Source organism: Nerophis ophidion, linkage group LG14 (assembly GCF_033978795.1).
Source record: "Nerophis ophidion isolate RoL-2023_Sa linkage group LG14, RoL_Noph_v1.0, whole genome shotgun sequence".
Classification (NCBI taxonomy): Eukaryota; Metazoa; Chordata; class Actinopteri; order Syngnathiformes; family Syngnathidae; genus Nerophis; species Nerophis ophidion.
Genome location: NC_084624.1, coordinates 40,094,388 through 40,109,648, shown reverse-complemented (window position 1 = coordinate 40,109,648; position 15,261 = coordinate 40,094,388). Strand labels below are relative to the sequence as shown.

At 39.7% G+C, this 15,261-nt stretch overlaps 1 protein-coding gene across 2 annotated transcripts in view; it reads right to left on the bottom strand.

Moving 5' to 3' along the window:
• Window positions 1-15,261, bottom strand: part of LOC133568679 (nuclear receptor coactivator 2-like) — a 73,307-nt gene that overhangs the window by 30,265 nt on the left and 27,781 nt on the right. For both annotated transcript variants that reach the window (XM_061920765.1, XM_061920764.1), the window contains exons 2-5: window positions 10,266-10,379; window positions 9,929-10,101; window positions 5,591-5,694; window positions 3,678-3,855 (exon numbers count right to left, since the gene is read on the bottom strand). In XM_061920765.1, the coding sequence (XP_061776749.1) occupies window positions 3,678-3,855; window positions 5,591-5,694; window positions 9,929-10,101; window positions 10,266-10,360 (550 nt within the window). In that variant the 5' untranslated portion in view covers window positions 10,361-10,379. The remainder of the gene's footprint in view (window positions 1-3,677; window positions 3,856-5,590; window positions 5,695-9,928; window positions 10,102-10,265; window positions 10,380-15,261) is intronic.

Here is a 15,261-nt window from a genome sequence, read left to right as displayed (position 1 = left end):
GCGTCTCCACTGCTCTAGAGTCCAGTGGCGATGTGCTTTTCACCACTGCATCCAACTCTTTGCATTGGACTTGATTGATGATGTACCGATTAGATTCAGCTGCTCGGCCATTGAAACCCATTCCATTAAGCTCTCTCGCTTACTGTACGTGGGCTAACTGGAAGGTCACATGAAGTTTAGAGCTCTGTAGGAACTGACTGTGCAGAAAGTCGGCAAACTCTTTGCACTATGCCCTTCAGCATCCACTGAACCCTCTCTGTCAGTTTACATGGACTACCACTTAGTGGCTGAGTTGCTGTTGTTCTCAAAACTCTTCCATTTTCTTATAATAAAGCCAAAGTTGACTTTGGAATATTTAGGAGCGAGGAAATTTCACGCCTGGATTGGTTGCACAGTTGGCATCCTACGACAGTTCCACCCTTGAAACCACTGAGCTCCTGAGAGCGGCCCATTCTTTCACAAATGTTTGTAGAAACAAGTCTCCATGCCTAAGTGCTTGATTTTATACATTTGTGATCAGGACAAGTGATTAGAACACCTGATTCTGATAATTTGGATGGGTGGCCAAATACTTTTGGCAATATAGTGTATATACACGCACGCACAGACAAAATACAATGACCTGAATGACTGAGTACATCATACATACGGAGAAAATATATCATGATTGGATGGTGTTTATATGATGAGTCACAATTTGCGAAACATTACAGACTGGCCAATCAGAGGCAAGATAGCACGGTAAGCAAAATCAGTCACGCACTCATGTCACATGACGATGAGGGAGTCAGAGACAGAACGACGCTTCAAGCTGATCACTCAAAAACATACATGAAAATGGCAGAGAAACTCTCTCCCGTAAATTAGAGATGTAGATTTTTACATTAGTGATGAAAATGACGTGTAGGAAACCAGCAATAATGTGTGTCCTTAGCCATATTTAGACAGATGTATACATTCGGAGAAAATAATGTTCAAAACTTTAGTTTTTAGTTGTTTATTCTGTAAACCAAAATCACAACTGCTCTCATCATCTAAGACATCCAACACACATTAAGGTAAGTTGAGTTAATGAAAAGATTTACTGCAAAACTGTTCCCAAACAACACACAAGTCATTATGGGGTTTTTTTGTCGCGATATAGATGCTGTTTTCTTTGTTTGGTTTTTTTATTTAAGGTAGAGAAAACAAATGGGCCAGAGAGAAGGCAAACTAAATAAATACATACAGTGGGGCAAAAAAGTATTTAGTCAGCCACCGATTGTGCAAGTTCTCCCCCTTAAAATGATGACAGAGGTCTGTAATTTTCATCATAGGTACACTTTAACTGTACCTATGGATACATGGATTATACAGCAGAGGATTGGGAGAATGTCATGTGGTCAGATGAAACCAAAATAGAACTTTTTGGTATAAACTCAACTCGTCATGTTTGGAGGAAGAAGAATACTGAGTTGCATCCCAATAACACCATATCTACTGTGAAGCATGGGGGTGGAAACATCATACTTTGGGGCTGTTTTTCTGCTAAGGGGAGAGGACGATTGATCAGTGTTAAGGAAAGAATGATTGGGGCCATGTATCGTGAGAATTTGAGTCAAAACCTCCTTCCATCAGTGAGAGCTTTGAATCGTTGACCAAATACTTATTTTCCACCATAATTTACAAATAAATTCTTTAAAATTCCTACAATGTGAATTCCTGGATTTTTTTTTTCACATTCTGTCTCTCACAGTTGAAGTGTACCTATGATGAAAATTACAGACCTCTGTCATCATTTTAAGTGGGAGAACTTGCACAATCCGTGGCTGACTAAATACTTTTTTGCCCCACTGTATAGTAGGATGTGGGGACCCCGAGAGGTAGTAGGGTGACTCCAGCTAAATAACACATAGTTAATAGTATAGTATGTATACTCTGTTATATTAACATTGATATTATACAAAACCCAAAACCAGGGAAGTTGGGATGTTGTGTAATTTGTAAATAAAAACAGAATACAATGATTTGCAAATCCTTTTTTAACTTATATTCGATTGAATAGACTGCAAAGACAAAATATTTAATGTTTGAACTGAGAAACTTTTTTTTTTTTTTTGCAAATAATCATTAACATAGAATTTGATGGCAGCAACACATTGCAAAAAAGTTGGCACAGGGGCATTTTTACCACTGTGTTACATGGTCTTTCCTTTTAAAAACACTCAGTAAATTTTGGGGAACTGAGGAGACCAATTTTTTAAGCTTTCAGGTGGAATTCTTTCCCATTCTTGCTTGATGTACAGCTTAAGTTGTTAAAGAGTCTGGGGTCTCCTTTGTGATATTTTAGGCTTCATATTGCACCACACATCAATGGGAGACAGGGCTGGACAACAGTCAGGCCAGTCTAGTACCCGCACTCTTTTACTATATATAAGGCCAAGCTGTTGTAACACGTGGCTTGGCATTGTCTTACTGAAATAAGCATGGATGGCAACATATGTTGCTCCAAAACCTGTATGTACCTTTCAGCATTAATGGTGCCTTCACAGATGTGTAAGTTACCCATGCCTTGGGCACTAATACACCCCCATACCATCACAGATGCTGGCTTTTGAGCTGTGCGCCTATAACAAACCGGATGGTTCTTTTCCTCTTTGTTCCGGAGGACACAACGTCCATAGTTTCCGAAAACAATTTGAAATGTGGACTCGTCAGACCACAGAACACTTTTCCACTTTGCATCAGTCCATCTTAGATGAGCTCGGTCCCAGCGAAGCCGGCAGCATTTCTGGGTGTTGTTGATAAATAAATGGCTTTCGCTCTGCATAGTAGAGTTTTAACTTGCAGTTACAGATGTAGCGACCAACTGTTTTTACTGACAGTGGTTTTGTAAAGTGTTCCCTAGCCCATGTGGTGATATCCTTTTTGATGCGGTACCGCCTGAGGGATTGAAGGTCCGTAATATCATTGCTTACATGCAGTGATTTCTCTAGATTCTTTGAATCTTTTGATGATATTACGGACCGCAGATGGGGAAATCCTTAAATTCCTTGCAATAGCTCGTTGAGAAATGTTGTTCTTAAACTGTTGGACTATTAGCTCAAGCATTTGTTCACAAAGTGGTGACCCTTGCCCCATCCATCCTTGTTTGTGAATGACTGAGTATTTCATGGAAGCTGCTTTCATACCAAATATTGGCATCCACCTGTTACTAATTAGCCTGTTCACCTTTGGGATGTTCCAAACAAGTGTTTAATGAGCATTCCTCAACTTTTTCTGTCTTTTTTGCCACTTGTGCCAGCTTTTTTGAAACATGTTGCAGGCATCAAATTCCAAATGAGCTAATATTTGCAAAAAATTAAGTTTTCCAGTTTGAACGTTAACTGTCTTTGGAGTCTATTCAATTGAATATACAGGTAGGTTGAAATAAATTTGCAAACCATTGTATTCTGCTTTTTTTACAAACATACAAATACATATTTGCGCTCATGTGCAATGAAGGCAGTTATACTTTGTCAACAAACACAGCTTCACATGTTTGCAGGAACTGGAAAAGTGTTTGCATAAACTCATACAAATCATGACATCATTAGCATTATTTGCCCTCAGCGAGGCCGCCTGGTTGGAAAATGTCGGCACCAGAACTTGACATGAAATTTCAGCAAGAATGTACAATACAGTAGATTGGAACTCACCAAGGCTTTTGGGCAACAGATTCTTGATGAACTCCGTGTGATCACCAACATGCAGCACACTGTACACGCTGGTGTTTATCAGTTCCTCTTGCTGGTAGAGCAGATACTGGCTGACGTTCTCCGAAACAAACACGATGTTGCCCTCCATGTTGACCACAAAGAAGAAGCCATCTAGTGCCTACGAGCAAGGACATAAAAACCAAAGTGAAGTTTATTCTTTACCAAAAAGACTCTGCTCTTTTAAGATGATGTTTCGTGTAATTATTTACACGAAATGGTGGACTGCGATGTAACACATGTAAACATAAAGCTTACATTCAAACTGCCGGAAAGGAAGTTAAATTCAGATTTTTTTAGTCAAATCCGATCTTTTTAGGTTGTTGTTCACGTTCCCAAAAAAATGTTTATTTCTAATGGGAAAGCAAACTGACCCGCTTGCAGACATGATGTCATGACGACACACGTCCTGCAGTGTTTACGAAGTAAAAATGGCATAAATTTTAGTCGTCTCAGTACTGGCGCATATGTGGCAATTTCAAGGATTTTGTGCAAAAGTCAACATTTTTTGACCCAAATTATTGCGTGAAGAGGATTAAGAAGGAAGAGGGCAAGTATTTTGGCTCTGGCAGTTTGCAGGATATTTTGCTTTGATGTCTATGGGTGAACAGTCATAGCCATGGTAGTGGTGGAACATTGATGCCAGTTCCTAAAACATTATTTTTACGTTTTCTGCTCATTTGTCAACTATTAATTTTGTAACTGTCCATTTTGGTGAATGATATTCAAGTTAAAAGTACCAATGATTGTCACACACACACACTAGGTGTGGTGAAATTTGTCCTCTGCATTTGACCCATCCCCTTGATCACCCCCTGGGAGGTGAGGGGAGCAGTGGGCAGCAGCAGTGCCGTGCCCGGGAATCATTTATGGTGATTTAACCCCCAATTTCAGCCCTTGATGCTGAGTGCCAAGCAGGGAGGCAATGGGTCCCATTTTTATAGTTTTTGGTATGACTCGGCCAGGGTTTGAACTCACAACCTACCGATCTCAGGGCGGACACTCTAACCACTAGGCCACTGAATATTGACGCCTTTCCGTTTTTTGATGACGTTCTGGTCAGATGAATGAGACCAGAGCGCGGGAACGTTCACACTGCAGTCGCATCACATATCGATATATATCCACATACCAAAAAGGCTTGGTTTTGGATATGAAAAAAAATTGCAATGTTCTCATTGACATGAAAAAATCTGATACAGGTCGTGTTTGGGCCAAAAATAATCGTAATTCACCTGAGCAAAGACAAGGTGACATGATGATGTGCACACTGCTTGGTTATCCTCCAATGCAGAAGTGTCAAAATTGAGGCAGACTCCAGCCCCATTTGTTTTTATTGGTCTCTGGCATTCATTAAAAAAAAAAGTTGGCACAACATTAGCCTTTCTTCAATGTTTGTGCAAAAAAGCCCTTGCTGAAACAAGCTTGGGCCTTCTGCTCTAGTCAATAGAAAATATTGAACAGAGATGCGGGCCTGGATTTAAAAACGCATCACACGGGCACATCAGGCTGACTTCTATAAATAGCGCATTAGCGCTTGCGCTCGGTCCCTCTACGTTTCTAATCTGCTTTTCGGGTGAGGTATTTATACCTCGCCGGGTTACATGTTGTACGTTAACACACCTCCGTAAATACAGTAGGCTTGGTGACACCAGAGGAACTCCTATCTAACAGGGCGCGACTCCATTTAGAGAAATAAGGCTACCACTAACACTGACCGCACGCAGGACTCTACGTAAATGAACATTTAGGAGGTGAAACTAGGGAGCAGTTTGTTGGAGTGTTGGTAGTAAGACCTCCAGCATGACATTCTCTGGTCTGGATCTTCTTCACGTGATAAAGACTGGACTTCTCACCTCCAGCATCATAGGCCCGAGAGTGTCTTTATCAATGACGCCATGCCCCGTTGACGAGATGTCTGCCTTTTGCACCTCCTCTGTGTCGGTCACTAAAGCTTTTTCTGGAAGAAGAGATACAAGAAAACATGTGTGATGGACGTGTCCGCAAATTGGAAGTGTGCTGGCTAAATAGTAGCAATGAAAGCGCTAAACTGTTTGTGGCAGTCATTCACATGAAACCCAATGAAAATATACACTTTTCAGCAAGTGTGCTAACCAGCACTTTAATAACTTCTAGCATCCGTTATAAAAGTTATTACGTTTGGCAGGGGGTAGGCACCAAATTCTGGGCCCCATCAACGAGGCTCATAAAAGGTCACCTATCCCACTCTAACTTCAAAGTCACCGCACACATTTAGTACAGTATTTTTTGCATGCAGTAAAAAAAAAACTATTGCATGAATTTGGGTAATGTAAAAACCTTCATTAGTTTTTTTTTTTTACTTTAAACGATGAGGTTAACATATCTTGTTAACCACCAAAATATTTTGGGTTTTGTTATTTTTTAAAAAGCAGGATTTTTTTCCCTCAAAAAAAGTGCCAACAAATTCAATATAAAGTGGCCAGAATATGAATTTAAATGATCATATAACCTGTCATTATTCATTAAATATGATTTAAAATCTAGGAAGTTTTCCTTGATTTTAAAGCAGAATGTCAAACATGTGGCCCGCGGGCCTGAACAGGTTTAATCCGGCCCGCGAGATGAGTTTTCCCCTCGACCCAATGTAAAACAAACAGGAGTAAAATAAACAACTGGTAACCCCACTTAAAATGCTGCATGAGACACAGCGCATTGGTATAGTTTTGTGAAAATGATTGTCTTCTTTTCAAATTTTAAGAAAGTGAACAGTGGAAATGATGAATGAGGTAGATGATACACAGAAGAGTTTTATTTGACGCTTTATTTTGTTTTTTGTTCAATCCCATATGGGTTTTGACCCAAAGTTTAATCGCTTTGGCGATACACTGAAACGAAGTCTAAATTCAATGTGTTCTTCATGTTGTTTTTGAAACTGTACTAATTTTTAGAACTTGAAGTGTTTTGTCAAGAGGATTATTTGTGATGTGTTAATTTTCAGAATGTGCTTGTTCTATTTTCGGCCAAATTAAATCAAAGAAAACAATCCGAAGTTGTCGTAGATGTATTTTTAAGTTATTATGCTATCATTTTAGCCATCCTGCCCACGCCGGGATAGATTTCCCTCCATGCGGCCCGTGATCTAAAATTAGTTTGACGGCCTCGTTTTGGAGTGTAAAGTAGATCTTTGCTGATTGTTGTATAATTATCATCAGTGGATAATACGAATTATAATATTACCCAACAATATCATCATCAACATCATCATTAATCTTATTATTATTAGGGCATCTCATGGGGGATAAGCATTTTCCTGTATTTAAAACCTAGTGACGCCTCGGTTTCTAAATTTAATCAAGGGTCCTTGAACGCACCATAGTTATGGGCAATGCGATGCCCAAGTAAAACTTTGGGTAGATTTAGTGTATTGCTACTTAGGGCTTGGCGTCTTCCATTTCCACAATAACCAAAAATACTCAACAACAGAAGGAGATAACATCCGCAGGAACCTACCACATAGCGAACGACATACACAATTTGATTTCCTATTATGCAGCTTGTTTTTATATTACAGATTTTTAAATATCTTGTGTGATTTCATGCACAAAAGTGCACTTTATTTGTTTTAAACTCTTGTAGTGACATTCTGTACAAAAAGTGCACTTTAAATGAGCGTTGTTTTGATATGTCATCTTAGTGACATCATGCACACAAGTGCACTAATAGCTAGTTTTAAAATGTTTCTGAGTCCAGTTTAGAGAAGTATTTAATCTTGGATACAATATATAATCCTCGATATTTGCAGAAATTCAATTATTTAAATTTGATTGCAAGAGATTAAACAATATTTTTGCATCTGACAAAAAAACCCACAAATGTTGGCTTACTCTAAGAAAAATGCCATGTTTGTTATAAATACATTTAAAAATATATATATGCTGGCTTCCGCTGGAGAAACCGGTGTCTGCTAGCTTGAGCGCCCCCACTTCTCCCAGTGTCGCGAGTCAGAGTACTGTTAAGGCATTGAACTGCAAGTTGACAATATATCGCCCCCTACCTTGAGGCAGAGGTACTTGCTGCCTCAAGACCTGCCTTTTGCATATAGCAAAATAATATCATTAAATTTCAATAATTTTGACTGTAAGAATAGTGAATGAGTATGGTCCAGTAATCCAACCCTATTGATGATGCGTAAAGCTCTTTTCTGAAGTATAGTTATTGAGTTTAATGAGCTTTTGTAATTATTCCCCCAGACTTTCACATAGTAGGTTAAATATGGTAAGACTAATGAACAGTAGAGAATGTGGAGTGATTTGTCTTCCGCTGTCTAGGTGGAACAAATCATTTTGCATTTTCGGAGGTAGTCTGAGACATTCTTAATTTTATTTAAGCAACCTTATTATTTTGTTATATTTCTTTTATATAAACATTTGACATAGTTATTTTATAAATGACATATTTAAATTAGAGATGTCCGATAATGGCTTTTTTGCCGATATCCGATATTCCGATATTGTCCAACTCTCAATTACCGATTCCGATATCAACCGATACCGATATATACAGTTGTGGAATTAACACATTATGATGCCTAATTTTGTTGTGATGCCCCGCTGGATGCATTAAACAATGTAACAAGGTTTTCCAAAATAAATCAACACAAGTTATGGAAAAAAATGGCAACATGGCACTGCCATATTTATCATTGAAGTCACAAAGTGCAATATTTTTTTATCATGCCTCAAAACAGCATCTTGGAATTTGGGACTTGCTCTCCCTGAAAAAGCATGAGGAGGTTGATGTAGGTGGGGTTTGGGAGGTCGGATTTGAGGTGATGGGGGGTGTATATTGTTGCGTCCCGGAAGAGTTAGTGCTGCAAGGGGTTCTGGGTATTTGTTGTGTTGTGTTTATGTTGTGTCACGGTGCGGATGTTCTCCCGAAATGTGTTTATCATTCGTGTTTGGTGGGGGTTCACAGTGTGGGGCATATTTTTAACAGTTTTAAAATTGTTTATACGACCACCCCCAGTGTGAGCTGTATGGCTGTCGACCAAGTATGACTTGCATTCACTTGTGTGTGTGAAAAGCCGTAGATAATAAGTGATTGGACCGGCACGTAAAGGCAGTGTCTTAAAGCTTTATTGGCGCTCTGTACTTCTCCCTACGTCCGTGTACCACTCCGTACAGCGGCGTTTTAAAAAGTCATAAATTTTACTTTTTGAAACAGATACCGATAATTTCCGATATTACATTTTAAAGCATTTAGTGGACGAAAATATTTGCAGTCCAATATTATCGGACAGCTCTAATTTGTATCACAGAAAAAAATGTTCAAAGTTAACAACACCTATAGGGGTAACCCTGCACTAGAGGCCCGGGTATAACATAGACACTTGCCTCTTCACTTCAACGCCCCTGGCAGAAGGCATGACACATCAACAATGTGGCACTTCGACTTCTCACATCATGAGACTGTAACCTCATCAAAAACATTGACTTTTAGGAAAGACTGCTTTTTCATTCCCTCTCCACACTGATGCTGTGACGACACCCCCTCTGGCCCAGAACTATTCACGCCATTTTAACCTGCTCTTCCACGGCGAATTGCTTGGATCTTCATATGGCTCGAACTAACTGACACCCTGTGCTTAACTGTGAAGCAAGTGGTTTGCCACCAAGGGAGGAGGGGTTGCTAATATGCACTGCTTCACACACACACACACACACACATACATACACACACACACACCCCTGGTTGTGCTGCTGGGACGATAAGCCTTCCATGGCCCCATTAGGCCACATAGCTGGCATTCCTGGAGTGGGACCAGAGCTAAAAGTCTGTGTGATGGCCATGCTGATTGGAGGGTGTGTTTTTTTCTGGTTTTAACCCTCTTGTGTGCCTACAAAGTGACACTAAAGCACCTAACATGAAGTAAAGTGGTTGCAGCGAGTAACCAATCGCGGCACACTACACGCAGCTAAGACATTCTATCGACAAATCTGCCATTTTCCACAGGAAATGCAGAATGAAGAAGGGGGGTAAAAAGAAGAGGCGGAAGAATAATAGCGGATGGTTGCTTGCTGGCCTGTGCAGACTTCCATTACATCACAGTGGAGATGTTACATAAGAGCCTCGGTCCATCTCATCACAATCAGTGCTGTCATTAGAGTGACACACACACACACACGAACGCACACGTGTGTACGCGCACACACCTTGCTCTTTGATCTGCCTGATCTGCTTCACCGTCTCCTTGAGGATGGCACACTTGTCGGGCTTTACGTTCAGGTCGTCCATGTCGTTGATGTTGGCAAAGATCAGCTCGGCCAGCTCCTCGATGTACTTGTTCTCCTGCTCCCGGTTCCTCCTCTCCGTGCTCCTCTTGGGGCTGCGAGACAAGAACCGAAAGGAACTTTTACACAAGAAAAACCCATTCGTCTGGAATTTGTATATTATCGATGGTGAAAAGGTGCATTCTAAACGAGTTGAAGAATGCCAAGCAAACAAAGGAGAAGACTGGGTAGAATGTTGCAGTGAGCATGATTGCCTCACCTGGGTTCCAGCTGGTCTGACGGACAGTCTTTTCTCTTCTGGGACTCCCCCCCTCTGGCGAGCTCCAGGGTGGGGTGCCCTCCCCCACTACTCATCTTCAGCAGATATTAGCACCTGCAGGGATGCAAAAAAAATCCTCCTCTAAAGTCAGATGCCTCATTTTGGAATAAGACCAACTTTTGGATGACAAAAAAAGAGGGTCTGTCCAGTAGGCAAAAGTGATACAATCAGTACAATCAATGTGATTGCCACTTATTGACTAGATGACTCATTAGGACAATACTTGTAATATGCCTACAGACAGTATGTGGGAGGTCTTGTGGGAAGGCAGGACGTGTCAATCATCGCTTGAGTCACACTGACAAAGTCGTCAAACGAAGTGACTGGTTGAAATATTTAACGATTTAAAAAAATAAACCATGTCAGGTTGATTTTTCCCTAAAGTCAGCAATCGCGACCCACAACCCACGTGTTAAATGGGCGCTCGTTAAGGCAGCAAGAGGCGTGTGGGCCTTTAAGACTCCCTGATGCGACTGCGGCGTCACCTGACTGTTACATAACAGGCAGTCTGTGGGGTTAATGCTTAGAAGAGGAAGGCAGAAAAGAGGGATAAAGGAAAGAGAAAACAAGAGCGAGAGAGGGAGGGAGGGACAGAGGGAAGGGGGTAAGGCAGGCAGAGAAAATAGAAAACATGGACAGGGTGAGAAGTAACAGAGAAGATGGAAAGAAATGTCTTCAAGGTCTGAGTGGGAAACAGATATAAAAAGGGGGTACAAGTGCAGATGTTAAGAAAAACAAGAGCAGCAGGAGGGTCATCTGTGGCTTTAAATGAAGAGTTAGCCCTCGAGGAGGAGGGGAGTGTGGCCTCGTTACTGGAGGAGAGTAAAGGATGCAAAAGAGGATGTGTGGAGACAAGGATGTGGAAATGGGGGCAAAGGGGTAGGAGGTGAGGAAAGAAATAGGAGAAATGGAGGACAGGTCAAGAAAATGTGGTCTTAAATTCAATACATCACCAACAAGTAAATCTGACCAAACTACCGTATTTCTCGGAGTATAAGTCTTGCTACAGAGTATAAGTCGCACCTGCCGAAAATGCATGATAAAGACGGAAAAAAAACATATATAAGTCGCACTGGAGTATAAGTCGCATTTTGGGGGGAAATTTATTTGATGAAACCCAACACCAAGAATCGACGTTTGAAATGCAATTTAAAATAAATAAAGAATAGTCAACAACAGGCTGAATAAGTGTACGTTATATGACGCATAAATAACCAACTGAGAAGGTGCCTGGTATGTTGACGTAACATATTATGGTAAGAGTCATTCAAATAACTATAACATATAGAACATGCTATAAGTTTACCAAACAATCTGTCACTCTTAATCGCTAAATTTCGATGAAATCTTATACGTCTAGTCTCTTACGTGAATGAGCTATATAATATTATTTGATATTTTACAATAATGTGTTAATAATTTCACACATAAGTCGCTCCTGAGTATAAGTCGCACCCCCGGCCAAACTATGAAAAAACTGCGACTTATAGTTGGAAAAATACGGTAAGTCTAAGACCATATCTGACCAATCTAAGCCTACACGGATGAGAGGGGAAACATCTTCTAAGACAAACCAAACAGTCCAGTTGCTATCGATTGAATGCCCTGAGAAATACAATGACCTGGATGAATGAGAACATCCATAGACATCACCAACAACTTATCTTCTTACATCATAAAAATAGAAAAAGTTGTTTTATAGTGATGCAAATCGTCTCACTTTTATCACAGATCCAAAATATAGTCGGATTGGAATCACGCTTCGATCACTCGGTATGATCATTAAAATCAGATCTGGGATGTGATTTGGATAAACCATGTCAACAGCACTAACTATTGGGATAGAAAAGAGGTGTCCAGCTATCATCACTATTAGAGCTATTTTGACAAAAAACATGTGAGAATGATACAGTATGTGTGTGTTTTTTTTTAATCCATCCATCCATTTTCTACCGCGTGTCCCTTTCGGTGTTGCGAGGGGTGCTGAAGCCTATCTCAGCTGCATTAGGGTAGAAGGCGGGTTACACCATGGACAAGTCACCACCTCATCACAAGGCCGACATAGACAGACAACATTCACACTCACATTCACACTCTAGGGCCAATTTAGTGTTGCCAATCAACCAACGTGCATGTTTTTGGAGGTGGGAGGAAGCCGGGGTACCCGGAGGGAACCCACGCAGTTATGACTGGCAAAATTTCAGTTGTAATTTATTTACATAGCATTTTATAATCAATTGCCTTAATACTATTTTTGATTAAGTGTCATTAAATACATGCAAGTATAAAAATACTAAGAGTTGAAGTTAAAATTCTTTGACCCACTGTTGAGCTACTGGATCGCACAGGCTACCTGACGGAGGGCCACCATTCTAAGGTGAACACATAAAATAGAAGATGACTAATACAGGCGGCCATGTTGAGCCCAATACTAATGCAATGAGGGGAGAACAAAACGGTCTTGAGGCGGAAGGCAGGATGTGCCTAAAGGGTCAACGCGGCCATGAAGAAATTAAAGCTAAAGAACGCTAAGAACCTGCGGCAGTGGGCAACATTCTGACTCAACTCCTACTAGAGTGTTATTGCATGTATGAAGTACACTCGTAAAACTATTTTAGTGGCACTGACAAAAACTGAATAAATGTTTCTCATATGAAATATGAATCAAATGAATGCATTCCAAACACCCAAAAGTACAAACACGAAACACATTCAATACAGGGTAATTAAATTTACACAGAGCTGATCAATTGTTTGAGTAAAACTAATAAAAAAAAATATAAAATATTAGATTAGGGTGTGGAAAAAAATCAATTCAAATTCAAATCGCGATTCTCACGTTGTGCGATTCAGAATCGATTGTCATTTTTAAAAAATCTAAAAAAAAATTGTTTTTTTATCAATCCAACAAACCAATACACAGCAATACCATAACAATGAAATCCAATTCCAAAACCAAACCTGACCCAGCAACACTCAGAACTGCAATAAACAGAGCAATTGAGGAGACACAAACACGACACAGAACAAACCAAAAGTAGTGAAATAAAAATGAATATTATCAACAACAGTATCAATATTAGTTATAATTTAAACATAGCCGTGATTAAAAATCCCTCATTGACACTACCATTAGACATTAAAAAAAAAAAAAAAAAAAAAGAATAGTGTCACAGTGGCTTACACTTGCATCGCATCTCATAAGCTTGATAACACACTGTGTCCAATATTTTCACAAAGATAAAATAAGTCATATTTTTGGTTTGTTTAATACTTAAAACAAATTTACATTATTGCAATCTGTTGATAAAACATTGTCCTTCACAATTATAAAAGCTTTTTACAAAAATCTACTACTGTGCTTGCATGTCAGCAGACTGGGGTAGATCCTGCTGAAATCCTATGTATTGGATGAACAGAGAATCCTTTTGAATTGGGATGAAATCGATTTTGAATCGAATCGTGACGCAAGAATCGGTATTGAATCGAATCGTGGGACACCCAAAGATTCACATCCCTAATATTAGACCACATGAAGTAAATATGCGGACATAGTTTCTGCACGACACCTACAATAGAGCGTACATAAGAGTCTGTGTGTGGGTGCCAAGATTTGTGTGGCGGCTAGGGATGTAACAATATATATCGCGAGAATGGTGACCCACATTCTAACAACTATCATTATTATTGTGGTATTGTTCAATGTGCTCAAAAATGACTGATAAACACACTGAAATCTTAAATCCGAGTTTTATTTATTTATTTATTTATTTTTTTACTAAATCAGACAATATACTTTTTTGAAAGAAGCAACATTAAATATCGTTCTAGCTTCATACAAACCATATTTTTCCATTTTAATTTGTAAATGTTTTTGAATGTTATTTTAAAGAATGTAAATTGGGTGTTAACTTCGCTTCACTTCTGGTTAATGTGACATCACTTCCTGATGAAGGCAATGTTGACTCGACATTGGCTTGATTACTTTATGGTCAATGTGAATATTGTTTATTGAATGGATCCCCACTAGCTGACCCCAAGGCGTCCGCTAGTCTTCCTGGGGTCCATATAGGAGCATACAAAATAAAAATACAAATAATACATACATTAACAAACATTGTGCAGAAGAAAAGTACAACATAATATAAAAAAGCTAGTTAAACCCAGTATTAAAAATGTATGTCATGTGGGCAGCTGCAATAAGTGTATCTTCAAAGCTGTCTTGAATGACAATTTACTTTGAGAGATTAATGTGAGATGGCAACCGATTCCAGAATGACATACATCTATGCAAGACTGTATGTTTGAGGAGATTGGTCCTGGGAACAGGAAGTACCAAATAGCCATTGCTGGCATTCCTAGTGTCATAAATATGTGTGTGAGTTAGACTGACCATACGTCCTCTTTTGCGGGACTGTCTCCAGGCGGGGTTTCTTAAATACCTCAAATGTCCGGTGTTTTATGTCAAGGATGCGTGTGTTTTAAATATACGTTCAGGGTTAAGAGGGGTTAAAAACAAAACAAATTGTGAAGGTGTGCACGCGAAGCAACATTTGTGAGGGAGGGGCGGAGACAGAGAGAGCGAGGTAGTGGATTAATTGTCATTTAAGGCATACTTGCTCAACAGACATACAGGTCACACTGAGGGTGGCCTTATAACACTGTTACAAATATGCGCCACACTGTGAACCCACACCAAAAAATAATGACAAACACATTTCAGAAGAACATCCGGACTATAAAACAACATAAACACAACAGAACAAATACCCAGAACCCGTTGCAACACTGACTCTTCCGGGATGCTACAATATACACCCCCCGCTATCCCCTACCTCCCCACCCCACTTCAACCCTGATTACGTCAAATCAAATATACCACTTTGAAAAATATTTTTGGTGGAAGATTTTGTATATTTTGTGTTTTTGCCATTAA